Source organism: Ostrinia nubilalis, chromosome 14 (genome assembly GCF_963855985.1).
Source record: "Ostrinia nubilalis chromosome 14, ilOstNubi1.1, whole genome shotgun sequence".
NCBI classification, from domain to species: Eukaryota; Metazoa; Arthropoda; class Insecta; order Lepidoptera; family Crambidae; genus Ostrinia; species Ostrinia nubilalis.
In genome coordinates this window covers 3,642,201-3,668,056 of record NC_087101.1, presented here as the reverse complement: position 1 = coordinate 3,668,056, position 25,856 = coordinate 3,642,201, and the positions used below count along the sequence as shown (strand labels likewise).

Genomic DNA, 25,856 nt, shown 5'->3' with positions numbered 1-25,856 from the left:
TTTGCTAGAAATTAAGTGAGTTCCACCAGCAACAGTTAGTATTTTTTTAAATGTTAATATTTGTTTATTAGTAGCTCTTTTAAAATTAGCGTTAAATAATTCTTGACACCCAAAGTAGACAAAAAGATCGCAACGCGTCCATGTAACATTATTGGAATAAGGTGTTGTCAACTTTTGGCCTATACCTACCTAGTCAGTCAGTGACCTTAGTATCACTAGATAACATCTGACTGTAGGTCGGTCTTTCACCTTACACTCACCTACCGATACCTATCTTTGTTGGGCCCGTGAAGTAGCTAGGGTACTAGCATATTTTAATTTGAATTTCTAATAACAGAGTTTTTTTATTATAAAAAAACTGCGTCCTTGTGGTTCACCGCCTATTTTTGTTTGACATTCGAAGACAACGAAATCATAAGAGAAAAAGTGTAGTATCGATTTATCTGTGCCACGATTTAATATGGTAATTATGATTCAAATATAATAGTAGTCGTGAGTCCTAAGTTATGTAAAGCTTGAGTTGGTTCACATTGACACCAACCGGATTTTTATCGTCTTTCGATGCAGTTAGAACTTCTATAGTAAAGTACAAAAAAAAGCCATAGACTCTCTATGTTTTCAGCATTATACAAGTTGTATTACACCTTTTAATTTATACGAGATAAGTAGGTATATTGGGTAGAAAAAAGTTGTCGTGAGCAATTGACGCCTAGAGTTAGTGAGCTTTTGAATATAAGGCATAGTGCGTCATTTTCAAACAAAAAAATAGTCAGTGGATTGGTATAAAAAGTAAATGCACCAGGTGACGTCATAGCACTTTGCAATATACTGATACAAATTATATGAGTAATCGGCAGGTGTCGACAATTCGTCAGTTCAAAAAAGTATGTCAATCTTAAGATTGATAGGTAATAATGAATCATGGAAACCACCATTCCAGTGACACTTTTTTGGTTCTAGACAAGTGGGTGGTTATTAAACCCTGTGGTTACCGACAATATAACGTTCCGATAAATTATCGGCGCACAATGTGAACCAGTTCTCACTGACGTTGGTAGGGACCGGTTCCATAGAATTATATTAATAAAATGGCATTATAAATGGTAAGTATTTAGTCCGGGAATTTCTTACGTCAAAGCTCTCGTGAAGGTACCTATCTAACGACATTTTTGTGGACCAAATGTCTTAAAAACAACCTATATGGCGCCAATGTGTTTAGACAAATAAACAGCATGGTAGAAATATGAAATATTATTAAATTTTAAATTACTATATTAATATCACTGCATACAAAGTCTTCACAGATTTTTTAAGTAAACATTTTGTGATAATGTAATCGTAAGGTTAAAGGTTAGACAGAGATTTAATTAACACTAGACTATCAGCAGCGACCTTGAATAAACTTACTTAAGTATATTATTATAATCGATCAACATGGAAAGCATTGGGGGAGGCCTATGTTCAGCAGAGTGGACGTCCTATGGCTGAAATGATGATGATGAAGTATGATGGGCCCTAGAAGATAACCGACAGCTAATATGATCATATTTTCTAGCCTTTATCCAGCTTAACCATTTCCCATATAAGACACATTTAATTTTATCCCCCCATAGTTTTTTACAATTTACAGTAATACTGGTTAAGGTAAACCCTTTGCAGTTTTGAAAAACGCCACAAAATATGATTATGACGATGAAACTAACATCTATAGTTTTCTAAAAATATAGACTTCAAAAATGTTCAACATACAAAAGATCGCATTTCTAAAAGATAATCTCCGACACGGATCCAAAGTTCACCGTTTGTCACAGTCGCCCGGCCGCGGCCGTACAAGGATGTTCGGAATGTACACGGATCTGGTACGAATTCGGCAATAAAAACATTGTTTACATCCGAAGATGAATCACTTGTAAATCCCATGAACACATTCCGATGTGGCGTCCTCCGTAAGGCCTGGCGAGCACTACGCCGGAATAGTTATATTTTTAACGCAATGTCTATACGCTTCAAAAGAATATTATGTCAATTTTATTAGTACAAAATTAAAGCTCAATATCATTGACACTGAATAATTTATAATGTTTTGAGTACATTATAAATTTTTATTTGAGGTTTCATTTATGATCTTACCTATTTCAGTTTTTAACGAAATCTTTTTTGGATCAATTAAAATAATATGCGTAATCAATGGCTTTATTTATAGTTGTATTTTTACTAAGGATTAATTAATTAGAAACACTCTTTATATGTTTTTGTAATTTTGAAAATTCAAAATGCAGAAGTTGTATGTAAGGTACCTAAAGATAAACAATCGGCCCATCTTGATTGTCATCCTACATTACTAATTTGCATAATATGAGTCGTTTACTGACTAGAGATTTCACGTTAGATTTTCCTTCCTCGTTTGCATTTTATTCAAGGTAGTAAATAGAAAATGTTTTAAAAAATGAAGATTAAACAATATTTTTTCAGTCCATAAGGACTCTTTTAGATTTAAAATCTAGAAAATTGCAGTCATTCTCTTTCTAAGCACTACCGTGTTACAAAAAGGTTTTTTATGAAGGTCGAGGTCTTCATAAAAAAACCTTTTGTGACACGGTAGTCGAGAAAAATTGGAAAAAGTTAAAGATGACCCCAAATCTTCATTAGTCTGTAATCAGCTGAAACGAAGTCGCCAAGCTAAGCCAAGTCAAGGTGCGTTCACCTTTAAAGTTGGATGATTACGTTAATGTCATGTTTATAAACATCTAACGAATAAGGCGTTCGTCTGCCGGCAGCCTGTTTCGAATAAAAACAAGCGCGAATCGCCGCAGTGACCAGTCTCAACCGAGCTTCTGACCGAACCTTGACAGGACGTTTGATAACTATTTAAAAAGTATTTTAGACGTCAGTAATTTCTTAAACATGATCTCAAGGATTGCTTTTATTTTGGCGGTGGTGGGACTCTCCTGTGCCGCGACTTTTCAAGGCTACTTGCCCCCAAAACCCGCGGAGCATGGTGAGTCTTTTGTTTTTTGTGAGTGTAGGAGATAATGATTTGGTTGATGTTCTTGCATATCAAATAAAAGTGAGAAACAAAACTTAAAGAAAAGATGGTTTAATTGTGAATTACTCTCGAAACTCAAAATTGCCGCGGATAAATTGGAAATAAGACTGTTGAATTAAAACAAATGCGTGTAAATGTAAACAAGTGTGTAAAAAAATTTGTGCTAATTAGTAGCTGATTGCTTTGTTCAATTACCAAACCTAATCAATTACAGTGATTAAAGAAAGCAGTTAATTCGAACTATTTTAATTTATGATGCGTTAAACCTACTGTTCATTTTAAATTAACATAGCTGCTATGGATTGTTCTCAGTTCTCTTAACATTTATTTAACTTTAATTAGAATTATAAAACAAAGTATTAGTTTCACGATTACGAGTAAAAGCTATTCGGTTTTCACTTGACAAAAACTTTTTTCAGGCAGGAAGACTGCTCTGAGCAGTCAGCTACGTTAACACTGCCTTACTTTAGTAACAGTTAAACGCCAGAATAATAATAAATAACTAATAACTAAACAGTAATCCAAACCAGGTTATTATTAAGTAGCAAACCAAAAAATGTTAAAGCACAAATTAGAGAAAATACGAAATCGTTTTTGTGTAATAAATTGATTTTACGATCTTGTTTATTAGACGTTTCGCGAGTCCAAAGAGTAGAAAACTTGATTGGCGAACGTCATCGGAGACCGTGAGCTTAATTGAATTTAAATAAATTGGTACAAAACACGAAAACAATATTTGCCGGTAGTTTTATTATTGACAAATAATCCTACTTAGGATTGGTGTATCAGGATAAATTGATATTAAAATTTATTGTAACTCTTAGGCTGAGTTGTACCGCAATTATAACGATAACCGGTGCTTTTTGTATAGAGTTTGACAGATTTTTGACGTAATATTAAATTTAAAGTAAGATGGCGCAGCTCAACCTTAGTTATTTTTTAAATTATGTTTTTAAATTTCACGTGAACTAAATAAGTACTGGGCAAGTACATTATATTATACTCGTATTGTTTTAATTTATTTATTGCGAACTTAATACAATATTTAATTTATTATAGTAATGTCGTAGTCTGGATTTTCAAACTTTCAAAACAACATTATACAACAAAATAGCAGGTCAATCAGTTATGCAGCGATTTATCATAGACTGGTCTTTATTACAGTTAATAAATAGGTTCAAAATTGAATAGCAAGACAAAATAAGCAAGAACAAAATGAAAACATCTTAACTAATCACATTAACAATTGTACATTCAAACACAGAAACTTAGCGCAACAAATAATCACGTCAGAGGTCGATGTTAACACGAAGATGTCAGATGTAAGCCAATTAACTGGCTTCTGTAAACAGTGCACTGAATTACATAGGCCAGGAGATAGGCATCATTATCAGTTCGTTTTGTATCAACTTTGGCACGAACCAAATGGAGGGTTAATTAAGCTTACACTCCTCAAGCTGGCCGGATAGGTTGGGGAGGCCTGTGTTTTTAAATCAAGCCAAAACTTGTATATTATTGCGACTAACGCGAAAACAAATAATTAGTAATTTAGGCAGTTTCAGCCTTCAGGGTCTTAGCTAATGCCCATTGAAATCAAAAAGTAACCCTCCTGAATACACCCTTTCCAAAAGCTCTAAAATTAAAATACCTGTAGTAAAATTTATAATCATAGTTAAGAAAATAATCTACGAATCACAATACGTGACAACAATTGTGACAGTCAACATTACTTTTGATCAAGTTTTAACTGAAAATGTATCATAGCCCTTCGACTAACCACAGTTAAACAAACACAATGTGATTAAGTCTAAGTTAAATGTGATTAACTCTCGAATAAAATGAATGATTACATTTTATATTAAGCTAATTGCCTTACAGTCTGAAATCACAATATTCTGAGTCTAGACTGAGACAGTTTATTTATAGATTTATTAATCTCTACAGAGTCAGATATTAAGAAAATATCATTTTTGACTTTTGATACTAAAATTTACATCCATACAAAGAGTGTGATGCCCGTATTCACATACATTACTATGAGGTCTCACCGTCTCACAGCATGGATGCACAGGATCACTCACGAACCAATCACAGAGCTCTTTTCAACGCTCTGCGTTCGATTTGCTGCTTCACTTAAGCAAGCATCGTTTGTGAATACGGGCGTGAATGTTAAAGCTTATTATTTAAGATTGAAGTATCATTTTCATGAACAATTACATTCTCATTGTCTGAAGGTGTCCGTAATTGTGGAATGCTGTATTGTTTGCGCACATCGCATGAGGTCAGGGTGTACGCATAATGTAGATAGAGGTAGTAGGTTAATTCTTAGATGCACTTTAATTCGTTGTTAATACGACACATTTCTGTTCAGAAATATTAATGCTTCTTCGACTTTTTTCACCTTTGAGGTACAAAAACAAAAAAATTGACGATGTTTTGAAGGGTTTTTACTCTGTCACTGGTAGACAAGGATGTACGACATCGATGAATCTTTTTTTCCTTATTAGTTTGTACTATTGTCAGATAAATTATATCTAAAGCGTAATTGATTAAAATTATAGTTGTACTATACTATCAAGACTTACGGATACAGTCCGCTACCTATGTTCTATGGAGGCCTATTTTCAGCAGTGGACGTCCTGTGGCTGAAATGATGATGATGATGATGATGATCAAGACTTATGATAAGAAAGCCTTAAAAGTACTCAATCGAGTGGAGAGGTTTCAGTTACATTCTGAAAATAATAGTGTCGTGCTAGGATTTGTGACATGTGAATAAGATAGGATATTTAATATTATTGTACTCTAGGTAGTACAGAGTGGTCTTACTGGATATTATTGTTATTCTTCAGTAAACAACCCAGAAGGTCGGCCTCTTGAAAATATCTCCGATGTCTCACGTACATTTCATAATTGGAAATTAATGTTTCTAGATAAAGTTAATCCTTAAGTTATGTCTCTTCCATCAAATAATTTATAAATTATTTCTTAATAACGTTTGGGTTTGAATCAGAGATGATAATGATATTTTTTATTTCCTTTATTGGTTATTTTTGTACAATAACCTTGGCATCATTAAATTTATCACTAAGTAGGTAGCTTTCGTCATGTAGATTCTTAATTATATTTTTTTATAACCGTACATTACGTGATGACGCGATGACGGTTCGTTTGACCTTTATATGATTAACCCTAATTATCTTATTAAACAGTAAACATGTGTGAAACTGTAGATATCATAAATGTTATTTTTTTTTGCACATTTACGACAATCTTGCTTTAATTTATGCTTGATAAATTTTACTAAAGACTACTTTTGCTCTTGGGAATTATTTACAATATTTTGGAGACTATTCTAGGTCTCCTTTTTCTTTTTTTAACATAAGTACTAGTAGGTATATTGCTTTCTACTCAAAAATAAATTCACGTGGAAGAGACAATGACGTGGCTGCGTATGTAAAAGCAATAAAAGTTAATGCCGTTATTCCCTCAAAATACGGCTTCAAGCAGAAAATAAAGAAGGAATTTTACACACTTGGCATTTAATTCGGCCTCTCGCGACCCTGATCAATCTTTAGAAAATAAAGGTCAATTATTGAATTTATTGTTGGAATAAAGCTGTACGTACGAATGTGTTCGATATACGATTATTGGATATTTATCGAAGTGTTCAGTTCGAGCTACCGATATTACCCGTAAAATATCTTTAGTAAGTTAGACGTTCATCATCATCATCATCTCAGCCATAGGACGTCCACTGCTGAACATAGGCCTCCCCCAATGCTTTCCATGTTGCCTGGTTAGACGTTACTTCTATTAAACAAAATATTTAGCCAACATTTTAATTTGAACAGATATATGTAGAACCTGCTGTTAGAAGAATACTTCACTGAGTCAATAAAATACGAGTATAATCTAGTCTAGACCGTAGTTTCTGACAGATATATAAGGTAAACATCGACATCTTTTTATCCTTGTGTGTATCCATAAATTGATATAGATTTGATGAACATTTGTACAGATATACATATAAATTGAATTTCGAGAGTTGAATCTTTTAGAAGACATGCCTTAACTTCTCGAATAGTGTCGATGTCTGTTTATGGTTGATTTCGAATTATTAATTTAATCCAGCTGTATTTACTTAAGTTTGTAGTTTCACGAGTACCTACTTATTGTCTTCTTTAATAAGCAAGAAGAACCAACCCAAATCATTATTCTTCTATTTTCACTAATATTTTCTACCATTATTTGGCTAAATATTGAGGGTAATTATATTAATTGTATTTTCCTTCTCTTTCCAGCTCACAAAACTGGCTGTTACGTGAAAGAGATCGACGACGTTATTCCTTTCGGCAAGACCATCTACCCCATCGGACATTGCTATAGAATCGAATGCACTGCTGGCATGATGTACTATGCTTCGTAAGTGTTATTGTTGATCCATATTTTCATTACCATCATCATCATCATCATTAGTCACGAGACATTATTCTACTACTGAACATTATGCATTTAGAGCCCAGACAATGATTTCCAGATGCCGTGGCCTGTATGGTTTCATCAAAATCATCATTTTAGTCACAGAACGTCCACTAGTGAACATAGAGTACATAGACCTTCCCCAATGATTTCAAAATTGGTTGATTTATAGAATCAGAGTGGCTCTATGGTTTAAAAGGTCAATGAAGTTGTTAATATAAGTGCAGATTGTAAGTAGAATAATAGGTATTGTAACTTAATGACACTCAATATTTTCAAACTAGCAAAGCCCGCGACTTCGTACGCGTGAAAATCATTTTTGCTCTGCACCTATTACTCGTAGCGTGATGGTATATAACCTATAGCCTTCCTCGATAAATGGGCTATCTAATACTGAAATAATTGTTCAAATCGGACCAGTAGTTCCTGAGATTAGCGCGTTCAAGTAAACAAACAAACAAACAAACAAACTTTTCAGCTTTATAATATTAGTATAGATTAAAAGTACTTACCTACTAATTATCTATCTCATGAATCTAGTTTTCATTCTCATTCCCAGAAAAAAATATGTTTACTATAAACGATTTTTCTTTTATTCCAGATGTGGCAAAGTTATGACTAGCGATGACACCTGCTACGTCACGGAAGAAGATTTAAGTAAACCTTATCCCGATTGCTGTCCCCACGTGAAGTGCATAGAAGACAACAGTGTATCGAAAAACTAAATTATAACTAAGCATCTGAAACTTGGTGGTCTAATGTGAAGCCTGGAAGAATGAAATGAGTCGCTATAAGAACTTTGATTTTGGATTTGAGATTAATACAACACGGTCTGGCTAGCTGCGCACCTGGCGAGCGTGACGTCACATCGACGCTCTGGTGCGAGTGAGTGCGGGGAGAGGGTAAGGCTAAATTAGCCTCGAAGAAGCTTGGTGTGCTCAATAGATCGAGACGGTATTTCACTCCAGCCCATCGTCTGCAACTTTACAAGGCGCAGGTTCGGCCTCATATGGAATACTGTTCTCATCTTTGGGCAGGTGCGCCCCAGTACCAGCTTCTCCCTCTGGACCGCATTGAACGGAGAGCAGCTCGAATCGTTGACTGCTAGGACATTTCGGATCGGCTTGACCCCTTGGCGCTGCGTAGAGATGTATCCTCACTGTGCATATTCTATCGCATGTATCACGGGGAGTGCTCCGAAGAATTATCCGGACTTATTCCTGCCGCCACTTTTCGCCACCGATCTACCCGACAGCACTTCCACCCCCATCACTTAGATGGTTGGCAGTCCACAACAGTACGTTTCTCTAGAAACTTTCTGCCCCGTACAACCAAACTGTGGAATGGACTGTCGTCTGCGGTGTTTCCGGACGGATACGACCTGCAAGCTTTCAAGAGGAGAGCGTATCTTTACCTTAAAGGCCGGCAACGCACCTGTAACGCCCCTGGGTCTGCGGGTGTCTATGGGCGACGGTAATCACTTACCATCAGGTGATCCGTTTGCTCGTTTGCCTCCTATCACATAAAAAAAAAAAAAAAAAAATTCGCATTCCAGCGAGGTGCGCAGTTATCTCGATCGGGTTGTAAGTTATAACTCAGAATGAAATGTCAATACAAGTGAAATTAGACATTAGGTTTAAATTACTATGAGTGAGAAAACTATTGGTGTATGTAGGTGTGTTTGTTTGGAACCTTAAATTATTGTTAGCGTGATACTCCAAAGATGAATTGAAATTATCTTATGAGCAAAATATCTTGGAAACTTCAATGAGTTTGTTGTTTTAGACTCTCTTTTCTTTTGTATATTGTTTCGAAGACATTGTTCTAACTGAAGAACTTACTTGCCTGTATGATTTATTATTGTAACTGTTATAATACTTACTTCCCATAAGCATAATAAGCTCTAATGCTTATTTTTCTCGTTTTTTATCGCACATTTCATTTTGTATTGTATCTTCTTACGTCAAGACCAAGTACATTTAGCATGTAAGATTAAGAACTGACGAAAAATCATGAGATTTGTTGTAATTTAGTTTCTAACTAGTTTTTAATTAATTATTAAGTACAAACAAGATTGTATGAGTGAGAGGCTGTGGCCAGGACTTTCTGATTTCGGATGCTCATTTAATTTCGATAGAGTTCCTTAATAGAGTTAGAATTGAGAAACAAGTTGTTATTGCTAACTCATGAAGCTATCTTGCCACCAAATTGTTGATTTTATTTATTTTATTAAATTAATTAAAATATTTTGATACTATGCTCTGTATTATTGAAAAAATATACCCTTTGATCAAGGCATTGTCTGGAAAAACAAATCATCTTGGGACAAAACGAAGGCAGACGTGTTCGAAAATTTGCATCGTGCGGTCCACACAGCTTATTAATATGACCGCAGTCTGTGGAGGATCACAACTAGAAGAAGAAGACTCCCTTTAAAGCTTTTGCATTCTTCAAGTCCTGTCTGACCAGCGTGAAGAGTGTAAGCCAAATCCTCCATTTGACTCTGGTGAATGGTTATTATATCGGAGGTCAGTGCATAACGATGGTCAGCATAGTTCAAAAAGAGAGGTACATACCTGCCTAGCAGTGGCGTAACTAAACCATCCGAGGCCCGTGACGAATTCTGTGCACGGGGCCCTTGGCGTATCTAGGTATTTTTCAGGGGGGCGACAGGAGTCAGGACCCTGTCTAGAGTCTTGTGTCAGGCCCCCCCTCGGGCCGGGGTTTTGCCAACCCTGCCACCCTATAGTTACTACGCTTATGTAGCCTAGTCAAACATATCGACGTCATATTTACTTTTAGTAGGTGCTGTTTACAACATAATGTAAGTTACAATTTTTAGGTTGATGTGCTGTCAACTTTAGTTAAGAAGGTACCTACTTTATTAAAATAAAATGTAAGATTCAATTGCAAGGTTTATTTCAACGGTTTAAGCCACAGCAGTTTGAGTGCCATTTGAAGCAGATGGATCGCACGACACGGTGTTGCAACAATTTGGATAGGGTTTCGACAGATCCCCTGGGACTTTTACGCAGCCAGGACCAGCACCTACAGCTCCGCAGCTGAAATATTTTACAATGATTAAAATTAAATAAACAATTTTATGATACACTAGCTTTTGCCCGCGGCTTCACCCGCGTGAAATTTAATTTTTCACAAATCGTCATAAATTATAGCTTATATGTTATTCTGGGTTATAAACAATAATACTATAAGTTTCATTACAATCCGCTTAGTAGTTTTTGCGTGAAAGAGTAACAAACATGTTGACATTCAGACATTCATACAAATTTTCGCATTTATAAATTAGTAGGATATACTAAAAACTTATTAATTTAATTAGGTACTTAAAAACTAAACTTTCAAAACTTATAATAATATTTATACTATGATTGTACACACGGCCACAGTGTTAATTAACTATCCATTTCCGTTTTTGCTCTCGCTCTCATCAAATGGTGATTCTTTGCGATAGAACGAGACGACATGACCGGCAATTCGCAGTTAACACTGTTGCATACTTATTTACAAAATAAAAAATATTTCACCTCCAGCGCCGCAGTTGGGAATGGTGCCCAAAAGGCTAACGTTGAATGGCCAGGCTTATTCTCTGACCGAAATAGCTGCCAGCCTTTTGATCACCGGTCACCTCGTTGAGCCTCTTTGCCAGTTTCTTATAAAAATAACGAGCGCTGGACCTTATAGTCTCAACCGCACAGGGCACAAATAATTCTCATTGGAGCACCATCCGGAATCCGGATATTCTAACAGTCGTATTTCGTAGAGCTGATGGCCGTTGGGGCAGAAAAATTCTGGAGTGACGACCACGGGCTGGGAAACGAAACGTAGTGTTGGCAGGCCTACTAGGTGGACCGACAATCTTTGTGAACGTCGTTTGGTTGAAACGAATGGACGTTTGTAGTAAAAATAAAGACTAAAAATTACATTAAAATTGTCTCACATTTGGGAAATGTACTACATAAGTAGGTATCTTAGTAAAAGGATGCCAATGTTTTTTTACTTTGTATAGAGGAGCCTTATTATTGGACCTTGCTTTTCCTAACTAAATGGAGTACCTAGTTACATTTTTAATTTTACTTACGTTAATATTTGAGTGTCCCCAGAGTTTCCGCACAAATATTGCCTGCACTGACCCTGGTCAGTAGGCGAGTAAGGCTCGTTGTATGGCAACACAATATTTAGTTCCGGACTGTAGCATCCTTCTTCGCACGCTAGAATGAATAAATACAGTCAAAAACAAATTCAGAAGATACATTGTTTATCAATTACAGTTACTGAACAATCCATGAGTGAGAATAGGATTATAAGAAATAAAAATAACAAAAAAACAAAATACCTATTATGTAGAAATAAAATAATTGGCGAATAAGGTAGAGCTAGCTTGCGTAGATAAACCTACCTAAATTACTAAACTTGTTATTTTTAAAACATATTTTATGAGCTAATATAAGTATCTGGAATGGCTTACATGTAAAACTAAATAAGTACGTAATTAAAATAATACGACAATTATGTGCGTTTAAAGTCCACGATCAGAACGTTTGATCACGAAATGAAACACGAGCTGTTGTAGTTGTAACGTCATTAATTAAAATGATTTAAATTGTTTTGCTTGTTTTAAGAGAGATAAAAGTAGGCAAACACATTATTTGTAGCCCAGCTGAACTTGTATTCTTATGATGTTCAAGTCGAGTCTTCGTAAATTATAGAGTTTGGACCTGGCCAAAGGTCTTAAGGACGTGATGTAAACTACATTTTGTAAAGGTTGAACTCTACCAAAACCGAGATGGGAAAGATATGTTTTTCAGCTCTAGCTGATCTGATGATGAGCTGATGATGAAAGATAAAAGTGTATTTTCTTTTTTATTTATGCTAGGAAACGAAGGCTCCTGAGTCTACCATGATCAATCGTCCTCGCGACGCCTCTAACCGTTAGAAATAGAAGCACATCGCCAGAAGAGCTACCCTTGGAGATGACATCGAACACCCCACCGTGTACCTCGTCAGCGCAAACACGACCACTCTGACAAGAGTGCCCGAATAAGAAGAAGAAAAAACGAGGTGAATAACAAAATTCTACTGGTTGTATAAAACATATCTTACTCCACTCGCCTCGTCTCCGCTTTGGTGGAGTCTGGGTTTATATGATAAGCCTACACCTAAGTTTAAGTACCTAATCGGACCAAAAGTTCCTGAGATTAGCGCGTTCAACTCAACGAAGTAACTCTTTAGTTTTATAATATTAGTATAAATAAGTATTTACCAAACTCAGGCGGTTTCTTTACGGCCGGTTGTATGTAAACGGCTGAATAAACCAACTCCAAAGACACACTGACGCAAAGTATAGCAAACAGTTTCTGCATTATTAAAATGATATCCGAGACGATTGCAAGTGAAAAATATTATCGAGTTAATGTGCAGTTTGTCAGCTGTGCCTACTTTTATACTAAACATGTGTGTTCAAATCCACGCCCCTATATTATTTGTATTTATAAACCATACATGACAGTTCACAAGATTAAACGTGTTTATTGCAGAATGACACTAAATTATTATATGTATAGCTACTCGCATCAAATAAATACTTTTCTTTATTTTTTTCTTTCGCTTTTCTTTTTTTATTTCTTTTTTTCCTTCTTTCTTTATAAACTGGCAATTTAAATTTTACACATCACATGAACGTATGATACAATTCCACTTTAAAAGAGATTGAACTATCTCAGGTACCCTAAATATTGCTTCAATAGGCAATCAAAGATGACCAAAATAAATGTGCCAATGTTAATAGTTTTTTTTTAATTGCCAGTTTTTATTGATGCAGATTATAACGTAACTGGCATTTACGTCTCCTTAAATTATAATCCCACCTAAATCATTGACATGTAAAATGTTGCTTAATTAATCTATAGGTACATCTAACTATACCTTGTCTGGTCATAAGTTCTGTCACATGATCATAACTTTTAAATTTTGAGAGGTCTCAAAAATATTTTATTGAATTAGAATTTAGAATATTTAACGAAAATAAAAATGTACCCTGTTTTGAATTTCATTTGTTTTTAAATATGTAGTAGACGCATAAAGAAGACCGAACTGCAGTTGTCGCGCTACACTGGTGCGGTTACGCGCCAAAGCAGATTTTCGATGTGCTGGAAATTTTGAATTGAATATCAATTTTACATTTATCGTTTCATCAGACGATAATATGATAAAGTTTTAATCAAAAATTACTTGGATGCGCGTTTAAAAGACCTGAGATTGAAGAAGTCCTGCGTTTTGCTTAAGCGGTACGCGGGAAAAAAGTACCTTGAAAAAATTTTTCGAATGATTTTTTTTACCATGGAGGAGAGTTACAAAAAAACAAAATGTTAAGTTGTATGCGTACATCAATGAAGAAGCACCAGCTTAATTTCAGCTGTCCACCTAGGCCAGCTTTTATCGTCACGCAAGGTTTGGTTGAATGTCTCAAATTTGGGCTTTTTGAGGTATTTTTTGCATGAAAGGCATAAAAACAAATGCCGTTCTGTATCAAAATTTAGTTCTCACAAAGCTTATAAGGAACCTATTTCACATAATCATGCCCAATAACAGACACTGGGAGTTCCAGCAGGATTCTCATAGAGCCAAAAGCGCGCAAAACCCGCTCGTAGGGCGTAAAATTGACCTCAGCTGGCACGAAGTCTGGCCCTCATCCAGTCCAGACTCTAATCCGTTGGATTACAAAATATGGCAACATTTGGAGAGGAAGGCCTGCTCTATGCCTCATACTGATTTGGAGTCCCTTAAGGCATCCTGGATTAAACCAGCCGTCGATATTGCTACGAAACTCGTTCGTATTTCTAGAGACCACTGACCGCGCAATTTGAACCCTTGTAGTTTTTCATAAGCGCTCCTGGCGGCGGCGGCAGTGTGCAGGAGGAAAATTCTTAATTGTGAGGAAAATTTTAAATAATTTTTATAAACATCAAATATTTGTTTTAGTGCCTTTCCATTGGTATAACAATGATTACTGTAAAAATAAATACAGTATCAATTATTTCACAATAAACATGTGACAGAACTATGACCCGACTAAGTATATAACTCAAAGTTGACTGAATGACTGACATCTATCAACGCACAGCCCAAACCACTGGAAGGATCGGGCTGAAATTTGGCATGCAGGTAGATGTTATGACGTAGGCATCCGCTAAGAAAGGATTTTAAACTCCACCCCTAAGGTGTGGTAAAACGAGATCCACGCGTATGAAGTCGCGGGCGGCCGCTAGTAAATTATAAAGCTGAAGAGTTTGTTTGGTTGAATGCGCTAATCTCAGGAACCACTGGTCCGATTAGATCATTAGAATAACACTTTCTGTGATGAATATCCTACTTAAAGAGAAACGCTTTATGCTATATTTTTATCTCGTAGATACCAAAAGAAGCAGAGCATTAGTGAAAAACGGGACAAATTATTCAAAATATTTTTATTCGTATGAAGTCGCTAGTAGTAGCTAGATAAAGACGTTATGACTCGTACTATCAAAAAGTTATCAGATCTTATATAGAGCCAAAAAGTTCCTAGGTTTCCCAACTCTTTGAGACCGAATGATATAGTAATTTATATCATAATAATTATAAATTATCACAGGTGTCAAAAAACAAAAAGGAGGCAACTTCCAAAATATTTGAATACTTATTAAATTGATGTCCTAAGCTCTTTGTTTCGTTTAGCCTAGACAGACCACCGATTTTTTGTCGGCCGATAGTTTAGTAGGGCAGTTAATCAGTATAATTGATTCTTCATACAAATTAGAATCGAGCTCAACTATCGGCCGACTATTAAATAATAAATATAATTAAATTCACCCACAAGGTGGACCGACGACCTGATAAAGGTAGCGGGAAGGCGCTGGATGCAGGCCGCTACCAACCGTGCGATGTGGAAGTCATTGGGGGAGGCCTATGTTCAGCAGTGGACGTCCTGTGGCTGGAATGATGATGATGATGATAATTAAATTCAAATAAAATTAAAAATTAAAATGTTTATTTAAATCATGTTTCAACAGTTCAGGCCACGGCCAGCACAGTGCCATCTGAAGATGGATCGCACGATATGGTGCTGCAGCAATCTGGATAGGGTTTTGATACATCCCCTGGGATAACTTCACAGCCTTCTGGACCCACGACGACTCCGCAACTGAAACATATTAAACAAAATTAAATATTTCAAAAACAACCCGGATTTTTAAGCAGTTGTTTACGGGAATAGTAAAAATTTGTGTTGCGTCGAATTTTTAGCCAAAAACGGAGAAGAAGAAAAAATGGTCAAAACCGGTACATTTGCACTACCTTTCAAACTATTCCCTAGTTCCCATAGGTCGTTATGAAAACTGGTTTAAAAGGTTAGGTGATATTTATATACTTGAAAAACTTTACCGAATGACGTCCACAGCTGGACAAAGGCCTCCTCCAAGGTTTTCCACAATGAACTGTCCTGCGCTGCCCGCATCCAGGCTCTTCCCGCGACCTTCACCAGATCGTCGGTCCACCTAGTAGGAGGCCTGGCCCACGCTACGTCTTCCAGCCCGCGGTCGCCACTCGAGAACTTTTCTGCCCCAACGGCAACGGTAGAACCTCATTTATATTAATTTATAACTTACGTAAATATTTGAGTGAATCCAGAAATTTCGCACAAATATCCCTTGCACATAGTCTGGTCAGGAGACGAGTAAGTCACGTTGTATGGCAACACCATATTTAGGTCCGGATTATAGCATCCTTCTTCGCTTGCTGGAACGAATAAAATACGGTCAACGGCTTAACAAACTTTTTCAAAGTAAAGAGAGTTTTATGGTCACTTAATCCAACTTTCAGACTCCTCACAGACTATACAGGGTGTTAGGTTAGTGTCGGCTCATATACCCATTTACATAACACCCTGTAGAATTTTAGTCGGCCGATGATGATGACGAGTATGAAGAATAGGCCGATCCAATGTGCGACCCAACTATCGGCCGACGAAGAGTATGTAGTCTATGGCTAGGCTAAAGTCATTAAGTATTTACCAAATTCAGCTGGTTTTTCTACGGGCTTTTGTCTGGAAACAACTGAATAAACCAGCTCCAAAGACACACTGACGCAAAGTATAGCAAACAGTTTCTGCATTATTAAAATGATAATCCGAAACTTTTTCAAAAATATTAACGACTAAATGTGAAAATTATCAGCTGTGCTTGCTTTTATACCAAACATGTTCTGTTCAAATCCACGCCCCTTTATATTGTATTTGTAGACCATAAATCAGTCACCAGTCAGTTCACCAGATTAAACATTTTTATTACAGAATAACACATATTCAGCTCATTGTAATTAAGGTAGCAGGGAAGCGCTGGCCGCAGGCCGCTACCAATCGATCAACATTGAAGAGACTATGTTTAGCAGCGAACGTCCTATGGCTGAAATGGTGATGATGATGACAATATTCAGCTACCTTTAAAAACTGGCAATTTTATTTACTTATTACTCATCTAATTACTGCCTCATAGTCTATACATGTTGTGGTATATCTCACACAAATTATGTTGACAAACAGATGGATCCTGTGAATATGATAGAAATTCACTTAAACATAATATTGCCAGAGTATGTACGTACACGGGAAACCTGTGGGTAAGTCATACCAAAAGATCGCTAGAAACCCATCGCATCCAATATAATAATATCTTCAGGATGATGTTGGGGCTGCCACGTTTCTGTAGTGCATCGGGGATGTTTGCGGAATACCAAACTGATGGCTTCAATGCTATCATCCGCAAAAAAACGGTATCCCTTAATAACAGGGTGCGAGGCAGTCTCAACAGCATACTCAAGACACTAGCGGACAGGTTAACATCTCCGCTATGGAAATGCTTCGTGCAGAGAGTGATCACGGGAACCTGCCCGCCTTGTTGATCTCAATTGATTATATTATTTAATTTTGATTTGATTCTGATTTTCATTTAATATTTGATTCTAATTTAATCTGATTCTTATTTAACACTAGAAGGGCCGGGCTGCATGCTATACCTTCAAAGACCGCAGCGGTCAATTTGACGGTACTAGAGATTAAGTGAGAATACTTATGAAATTATTACAGATTTTAAATAAAAAAATTAAATAAAAATAATACAAATTTATTTTTTAAAAGTAGTAAACAATTTAGCATTAAAGTTAGTAACATTTGTAACAAGTAATAGTTTTTTTAGACTCTTTTGTTCATTTTCCACAAACAGCTTTTTTACAGATAGTGCAGTTTTCACATGTTTCATTTTTTGTACAATTACTATTGATTTGACATTGCCGCCTCTTATTGTTTGTAGTACACGGTTCACTTGTTTCAGAATTAGTTTATTGTCTCTGAGTCGCAGTTGAAGTGGATTTTTTTCACACATACTCTTCACGTAGTTCGCTCACTAGTTGAAGGATAAAATCATGGCGAGAAATTTTTATTCCTGTGACTTTTTGATATAGAACCACGAGTTTATAGCTGCTAAATCAAGTATAATTGTAAAAAAACGTGAACAGGCCATCTGCAACTTCCAGCTCTTACGGTGTATTTGCGTGCCATTTGATCGATAGTGTCTACACCAAATTTTGTTGCATTATAAAATTCAACTGTTTCAGGCAGCTTTTTTTGATCAGTACCTATGCTTACGTTGGGGTGTAGAGTACTCAAAATAATAACAATTTTTACTGGGTTTCCTTGATAGGTAGTAAGGGTTATATCAGTCTCGGTTTTCATTATGAAAGTTTCATGTCTTATAGTACGAATACCTCTACAAATCGGTGGTACTTCTCTTCTTGCACGGCGCCACATTGTTCCAACAATACTAGTCTTTTCGACCATAAGTTTTTTAGCCAAATTTAGAGACGTGAAAAAATTGTCAGTGGTTACGTTTCGGCTTTTTTGGAAATAGGGTTGTACTAGTTTCGAAACCACATAACCACGACTGCTCACCGAACGAAACCAATGTCTACTGTAAAATGTAAACAAGCTAGGCAGTAACAACTTACTCAGAATTCAATTCAACATAAATAAAAACAAAAGTACCCACATTAGTTTGAAGAAATCGTTGTTTACTATTCTTATCGCCGCCTTTATATGTATGCCGTCACATTGACGGTGCGCGGTCTTAGTAGGTATTTGTCATCGAAACTCATATACAACATATTGTTATTTTCTTTTTCATATAGATTTAGCTTAACAATAGCAAATTAGGAAAAGTCATAAAATATGAAAAGAAACAAAAACATAGTTTGTGAAATATTTAACAATGAAATTGCTTTGCCGCCAATTTGACTGCCTTGGTCTTTCTAGTGTTAATATTTTTTAATTTTGATTGTTTGATGCCCATTTTAATTTAAATTTTCCTAATTTTGTTTAAAATATTTTTTACTAACCATTAATTGTTAAGCACAAATTGTTACTAACCCATATGGATACTGTTTATCTGAAATAAATGAATTATTATTATATTATTAAACAGAGATTGAATTTTATAATCTCCATAATATTACTTCAATAGGTAATGAAGATAATCTTTCTCTAAGTTGTTAGACATTAATTTTGTAAAATTGACATTAAATAAATTTGTTTAATTAAACAAATTGCAATGCAACCGAAATATATTTTCTTAAATTACAATTTAACTAAATTAAAATGTATTTATCAAGCTGAAGAGCTTGTTTGTTTGACTGAACGCACTAAGCTCAGACTGATCCTATTTGAATTTTAACTTATTAGAATTGTCTTATATGTGGGGGATGTACCTACTACATATTAACATGAATGCAAAAAACTCAAATTTCTAGAAAATAATAGCCTACCTATAGGTTATATACATCATTTTGAGCGCCATATTTTTGCCTACACCCCCGTAACATTTTGAGACCCCTAGCACCCTTCCTGGCGATTTTATTCAAATTTTTAGATTTTTAATATTGACTTAGAATTTTTTCATACGAAATTTTATAACTTGGTAATTTTTGGTCGGTTTTTCAAAATTTTTTCGTTTAAATAGGTTCACCCTTTTCGGTTTAGCACTCCCGTGACGTTCGATTGACATCGTTTCATACTAAATTCCGCTTTTTTGGTGGTCTTTAGTGTTTCTTTTGGGATCTGAGACGGTTTTTGGGCGTCATTTTCAAAATTTTCTAGGGCCACCCCCGGCGTTTTTCAGCTTTTTGGATTCGTCTCGGCGAGCCCTATCCATAGACACCTCATTTGTTTCGATCGGAGGTCAAAAACTTTAAAAAACAGCCCGCCCACCCACCCTTTTCTCTTTTACTAGGTTAACTTTTTGGATTGGGCCAAAAATTATTATTTCGGTTTTCGGTTGTTTTGGGTAGGGTCGACACTTAGAAACATTTTGACGCTATTTGAGTTTAGTTTGTAAGTATATTTAGGTCTTTTTGACAAATAATTCAATTTTATACATTTTTAAACACGCATTGTGACCGCTCCTGACTGCGAAGTTGTAGCTCCCGGTATCTGAAAAGTAAATTAACGTATAGTATATAATAGGAAGACAACTTAGTAACTTACCGGGTGCTGCGACGGCTGCATACTGTGCTCGGGAACCTGAAACAAAAAAGCACATTTTAATAAATATTTATTATTTTACATTTTATATACAACTTTTACAAACTTTTATTTTAACTTGTGTTTTACTCCACGCGGTCATATAGACCTAAATTATTTTATTTTTATATTTTATTGTAACTGACACGTACCTCTGACCATAATATGTTTGGGTTTAGAACTCCAGCAAAAAGGGTCAGTGACGCAAACCAGCAAAAGTCTCCGGATTCCCCGCCTATCAGAAGACCGGGGAAAGTGAGACGCAGCGTCGGGGAGTGGGAGGCGGGGAAAGCTGGGCTTTCCTCCGCTTCTGACTCGACACCGCCGCGGGCCGAACTTCCGAAAGCCCCCAAGAAACCCGCGCCAGTGCGTCGGGCTTCAGTGGAGGCGGCTTCGGCGAGCTCACCCAAAGTTCCCACTGCCACTAAGGATCGGACAGCCGATGCCAGAGCCTCCCTTCAGAAGGCGAAGATGAGCCTTAATACCGCACGTAATCTGAGGGGCGACATTAAGACCACCGTAATTGAGGCTCTGGATCGGCTGTACCAACTCGTCAAGGAGTCTGAGATTGATCGGAAGGGGAAGGCTCCCAGCAAGAGCATGGTTGAGCCTGAACCCGAGATGGAGAAGGAAAAGGATAGGGGAGAGGAAAGGAGACTCGACGAGGATGGTATAGTGGCAGAAATCCGGGAAAACCGGAGGCTTTTACTGGAAAATAGCATAAAGATGGATACATTAAAGGAGGAGATGGAAAAGCAGCGGAGTTCCTTGGAGAAGACGACCTACGCCAGCGTGGCGGCTTCCGTGCCCAACCAGCAGCGTCAACAGGTCAGGTCGGCCCTCCACTCCGTCGTCGTCTCATCGAAGGATGAGACGGAGACTGGGGAGGAGGTGCTGCGGAAGGTCAGGGAAGCCGTCAACGCCAAGGAGGGCTGGGTGCGTGTTGAACGCATACGGAAAGCGAAACACGCGAAAATTATTATGGGATGTGGAAGTGAAGAGGAGAGGAGAAAAGTGAAGGAGAGGATCGAGGGTACGGGTGGCCTTCTCATCGCGGAGGACATGAAAAACAAAGACCCGCTCCTGGTGCTGAAGGACGTCTTATTGCTAAATAGTGATGAGGACGTCCTGAAGGCACTGAGGAAGCAGAACGGGAGTGTCTTTCGTGACCTCCGCGAGGGGGAGGACCGGATCCAGATCCGTTACAAAAAGAAAGCCAGGAACCCGCACACACAACATATAGTGATGAGCGTTTCCCCGACCATCTGGCAGCGAGCGACTGAAGCGGGAACCGTGCACATCGACCTGCAGAACATCAGAGTGGCCGACCAGTCACCTCTCGTGCAGTGCACCAGGTGTCTGGGCTACGGCCACAGCAAGAGATTCTGCACGGAGTCCGCGGATGTCTGCAGCCACTGTGGGGGGGCACACGTCAGCACCGACTGCGCCGAGAAGCTCGCTGGCGGGGCACCGTCGTGCCGGAACTGCCAGCGGGCCAAAGCGGAGCAGGTCCAGCACAATGCTTTTAGCAGTGACTGCCCAGTGCGCAGGCGGTGGGACGCGTTGGCCAGGTCCACAGTGGCCTATTGCTAAGGTGGTCATGGGGAGTAAGATCCAGCTCACGAAAAATGAATCTCACATACTCCTTGTCATCGGTGTTAGGCGGTTAGGAATTTTAATGACGTCACATCAAAATTTTGAGTTTCAAAACTCCATTCTTACTTTTTTGGCAGACAAAAACAAAATTCAAAATTTAATCTCGAAATTAAAACTAAAATTGCAAAATGGAGTCAATTTGATGTTCAAATTGAACCTTTTGAAAACCATAGCAGACAACCACGGCAAAAACTCCCAAGAACTTAGTAAAATGTTGACACAGTATTATGAAAATACAGTAGAACAACATTTTAGGCAATAAAAAGTCTGAATTTGGAAATAACAATTTTAATCTCGAAAAATAACATTCGGCACAAACTTCAAGAAAAATTCAAAAGTAAACAAAATGAAGAACAAAATTTTTAGATAAAGTAGAACAAAAAATTTAGAATTAAAATAAGAAAGCAAATCGGCACAAAATATGAAAATTAAGATAGTAACTATAACATAGAAATTTGGTAAAATGTTTCAAAAGTTGACAACAAATAGTAAAATAAAACAAGCAAAAACTCAAAAACAACTAACTTTAAAACCCTAAAACCCATAGCAAATAAATGAACAAAATTAATACGAAAGGCTCTGATATGCATACGTCAGAGGTATAAGAAAAAAAAAAAAAAAAAAAAAAAAAAAAAAAAAAAAAAAAAAAAAAACATGAATGCAAATGATTTAACTATCAACCTGTAGATAATTATGGCTCGTACCTACTCTACTCGCAGTAGGTTTCAACTCTTTAAATAAATAATAAATAAATCTTTATTTTACTCACACAAAAAATCGAACAGAATTACATAGTTAATGTATAAGATACGTTTGATGTTTATTCTTGTGTGAGTCTGATGCCTATGCTAGGTATTTAGTATACCTGATTATTACAGGTCATCACGCTCCCACCACCTCAGGTCACTAAGTATCTTCTATGTGCCATAATCAGCTTTCATTTTTCACTTTAATATTAACTTACTCGTATCAGAATTACAAGAAATACAAGAAATAGGTGTGTGCGTGTGTGTGTGTGTGTGTGTGTGTGTGTGTGTGTGTGTATGCGTGAATAACTTCCTCCACTCTTTGAGACCGAAAGATACGAGTATAATGATATGGCATCATTATTATTTAATAGTTGCAACCGACGACATCATAAAAGTAGCAGGAAAGCGCTGGACACAGGCCGCTATCAACCGGGAAACATGGAAAGCATTGGGGGAGGCCTATGTCCAGCAGTGGACGTCCTATGGCTGAGATGATGATGATGATGATGAGGTGTAACAAAAAGAAGGCAATTCCAAAATTACTGGTAACTTTGGTTTGGTGGCGTTAAGTTCGCCTTTTGAGCCATTTTTTTGTGTTATAAACTTTAAAGTTTTAAATAGTTATGTATTAATGTTCTATGCCTTTCTTTCGTTTACAAAGGTACATTTTATAAGGGAGCAGTACAAATTTTAATTAATGTACCGCTTGATGTATTGACACAAACACTTTGGAGTCTTGGGCTGAGTTGCACCAACTTTTGACCGTAAATATAACCGGTGCGGTATGGAGTTTGACAGATTTTTGACGTTTGTCAAAGTTTAAGTAAAATGGTGCAACCCAGCCTTATAGTTGTTTTAACAAAACGTATGGTTTGATGTGCTATCGACTGTACTTGTCTTGTAATTTCAGTTCAAATAAAAATGTAAAATTCAAACATGAAGTTTATTTTAAATCATGTTTTATTAGTTCAGGACACAGCCACAGTTTGAGTGACATTTGAATCGGATTAATTGCACTTAATTTCGGGTTGGCAGCAATCTGGATACGGTTTTGATACATCCCCTGGGATAACTTCACAGCCTGCAGGACCCGCGACGACTCCGCAACTGAAATAAATATAATACAAAATTAAATATTTCAAAAACAACCCGGATATTTTAGCACTTGTTTACGGGAATAGTAAAAATTTGTGTTGAGTCGAATTTTTGGCCAAAAACGGAGAAGAAAAAAATGGTCAAAGCCGGTACTTTTGCATTCCTTTCAAACTACTTATTCCCTAGTTCCCATAGTCGTTATGAAAACTGGTTTAAAAGGTTAGGTGACATTTGACCTAAATAATGTACAACGTTCTTTTTTCGATTTCCTGGAACTCTAGGGTAGCTATTAATAGGAGCACTTCAAAAAACGTAACGGCACAATTATTTTTTTTCAATTCAAAATTTTTTTTCGAGTTATTTTTTCATACATATAAAATAATTCAAGAAAGGCTTGTAATCGGCAAGCGTGGCAAGGCCCTAAACCTAAAAAAAACGTCCCATATGACGACTAAATGACAAAGAATTTATAGCAACTTCGTATGTAGAGGAAGCCATTTGCAATGGACCTAACTTTTCCTAACTAAATGTATATCATATACTCCACTTTTATTAAACTTACGTTGCTACTTTAATTGTTCCATCCGCAAAACACGAATACTGCGCGCACTCATCCTGAGGCGAATGAGGAGTGTCGTATAGCACCACCATATTTAGTTTTTCATTGTAACATCCTTCCTCGTGTTCTGAAATAAAAAATGTGAAAAGTATCTAAATATATAAAAGGAGAAACTGACTGACTTAGTGACAGATCAACGCACAGCCTAAACGGCTAAACGTAGGCACTTGAAATTTGGAAGGGACGTAGCTTAGGTACCGTAGAGGTGCACTAAGAAAGGAATTCCCGAAATTCCCACGGGAACGGGATTTCGCGGGAAAATCCTTTTGTATGAAAAATCTAAACCGCTTAAGTTAGACGTTTGAAATTTGGCATGCAGGTACCTTAGTAAATTTAAAGCTTAGTTACAACAGGATATTGCAAAATTCCCACGGGAACGGGAGTTAGCGGGAAAAAACATTTGTATGAAAAATCTAAACCGCTTAAGATAGATGTAGGGGGTAAAACGGGAACCATGCGTACAAAGTCGCGGGCGGCCGCTAGTAATACATAAAAACATTAAAATAATATTCCTAATTGTGTAAATTACTTCACAAAATACGTAATCGTATTTTTTTCATTCAATGATTGGTTTACCAACAACGGAACTTATGATGCTTGGCTCAGGCCGCAACATAGGTTAAGTACACACACACCCATCTATAAGATGGAGAAAGATATAAATCTTAAAATTCAAATAATAATATTTTTAATTTTTGTTTGTTGACTTACCGAACTGTGGGGGTTTCGGGACTTTTGGTATTAGTACTTCAGCGGTGTAAGCAGTGTTCACCAATAGGATGACGCAAACAAGAACAAACACCTTGTGCATTGTTGCTAATTTTCAAACGACCACTAAGCTTTAAAATGAGCGGCACAATGAATCTAAAGAAAATTTTGCTCTTTTATATTGCCAATCAGATGTGATTTAAATAAATATGACGAAATTGGCTTAGTAACAACAATATTAAAAAGTATTCATTATTATTGATATTTTTATTTTAAAGCGACCCATACACGGAACGATTCGTTTGTTTGATTGACAATTTAAAGTTGTTGATACAGGAATCTTATTTTGTTGGGGATCCTCTTTTTAAATTTTTAAAACCTTTTGAGAGGTATCGTTAATATACAACATGTGATACCTACTAGAGGGCGCTAGGTTAATAATCATCTGTACTTATTAATTTTACTTGCACACTACACTTGTCTTAATGAAAAGTAATACATACTAATGATTGTTCGGTCGCTCGAACTGTAATATTGTGTTGTATTGTTTAAAGATGGCTTTATTTTAATTAACCTTTAACTACCGACCTATACGTCTCTCAGACGTAATAAATTTTCATTTTGAAATATTTCTAAAATCACGCCACCTTTGGCTTCGCCTCTCCCGCTACCTTCCTCCCTCCGCGTCGCAAGCCACCAGTCGACTTCGCGTCCGCGGCAAATTCATATTGTCTCTGTATCGAAGCGATCGACGTCTCACAGACGTAAGTACGGTGTTTATGTAAAGAAATTTCGTACGCATAAACAAGGGCGAGATCAGTCGTAGCCGATTTTTATCCTCGCTAGTACGTGAATTAGTCATCCCAGAAATGAAACTAC

At 36.8% G+C, this 25,856-nt stretch overlaps 4 protein-coding genes across 4 annotated transcripts; 1 reads left to right on the top strand and 3 right to left on the bottom strand.

Annotated features, from left to right (window-relative positions):
* Positions 1-2,802: 2,802 nt before the first annotated feature.
* On the top strand, positions 2,803-8,528 carry LOC135077983 (uncharacterized). Its single transcript, XM_063972522.1, has 3 exons — positions 2,803-2,998; positions 7,351-7,471; positions 8,130-8,528. The coding sequence occupies exons 1-3, from the start codon at positions 2,905-2,907 to the stop codon at positions 8,251-8,253; spliced, it is 339 nt and encodes a 112-aa protein (XP_063828592.1). The 5' UTR covers positions 2,803-2,904; the 3' UTR covers positions 8,254-8,528.
* A 1,902-nt stretch (positions 8,529-10,430) lies between these two features.
* On the bottom strand, positions 10,431-12,966 carry LOC135077812 (uncharacterized). Its single transcript, XM_063972356.1, has 3 exons — positions 12,813-12,966; positions 11,631-11,760; positions 10,431-10,590 (listed from the first exon to the last, which is right to left on the bottom strand). Exons 1-3 carry the CDS (start codon positions 12,910-12,912, stop codon positions 10,458-10,460), a joined length of 363 nt encoding a protein of 120 aa, XP_063828426.1. The 5' UTR covers positions 12,913-12,966; the 3' UTR covers positions 10,431-10,457.
* A 2,592-nt stretch (positions 12,967-15,558) lies between these two features.
* LOC135077813 (uncharacterized) lies at positions 15,559-16,755 on the bottom strand. The gene is made up of 3 exons (XM_063972357.1): positions 16,597-16,755; positions 16,192-16,321; positions 15,559-15,728 (listed from the first exon to the last, which is right to left on the bottom strand). Exons 1-3 carry the CDS (start codon positions 16,694-16,696, stop codon positions 15,599-15,601), a joined length of 360 nt encoding a protein of 119 aa, XP_063828427.1. The 5' UTR covers positions 16,697-16,755; the 3' UTR covers positions 15,559-15,598.
* A 6,742-nt stretch (positions 16,756-23,497) lies between these two features.
* LOC135077811 (U-scoloptoxin(16)-Ssd1a-like) lies at positions 23,498-25,141 on the bottom strand. Its single transcript, XM_063972354.1, has 3 exons — positions 24,981-25,141; positions 24,213-24,336; positions 23,498-23,662 (listed from the first exon to the last, which is right to left on the bottom strand). Exons 1-3 carry the CDS (start codon positions 25,078-25,080, stop codon positions 23,563-23,565), a joined length of 324 nt encoding a protein of 107 aa, XP_063828424.1. The 5' UTR covers positions 25,081-25,141; the 3' UTR covers positions 23,498-23,562.
* Positions 25,142-25,856: the final 715 nt, after the last annotated feature.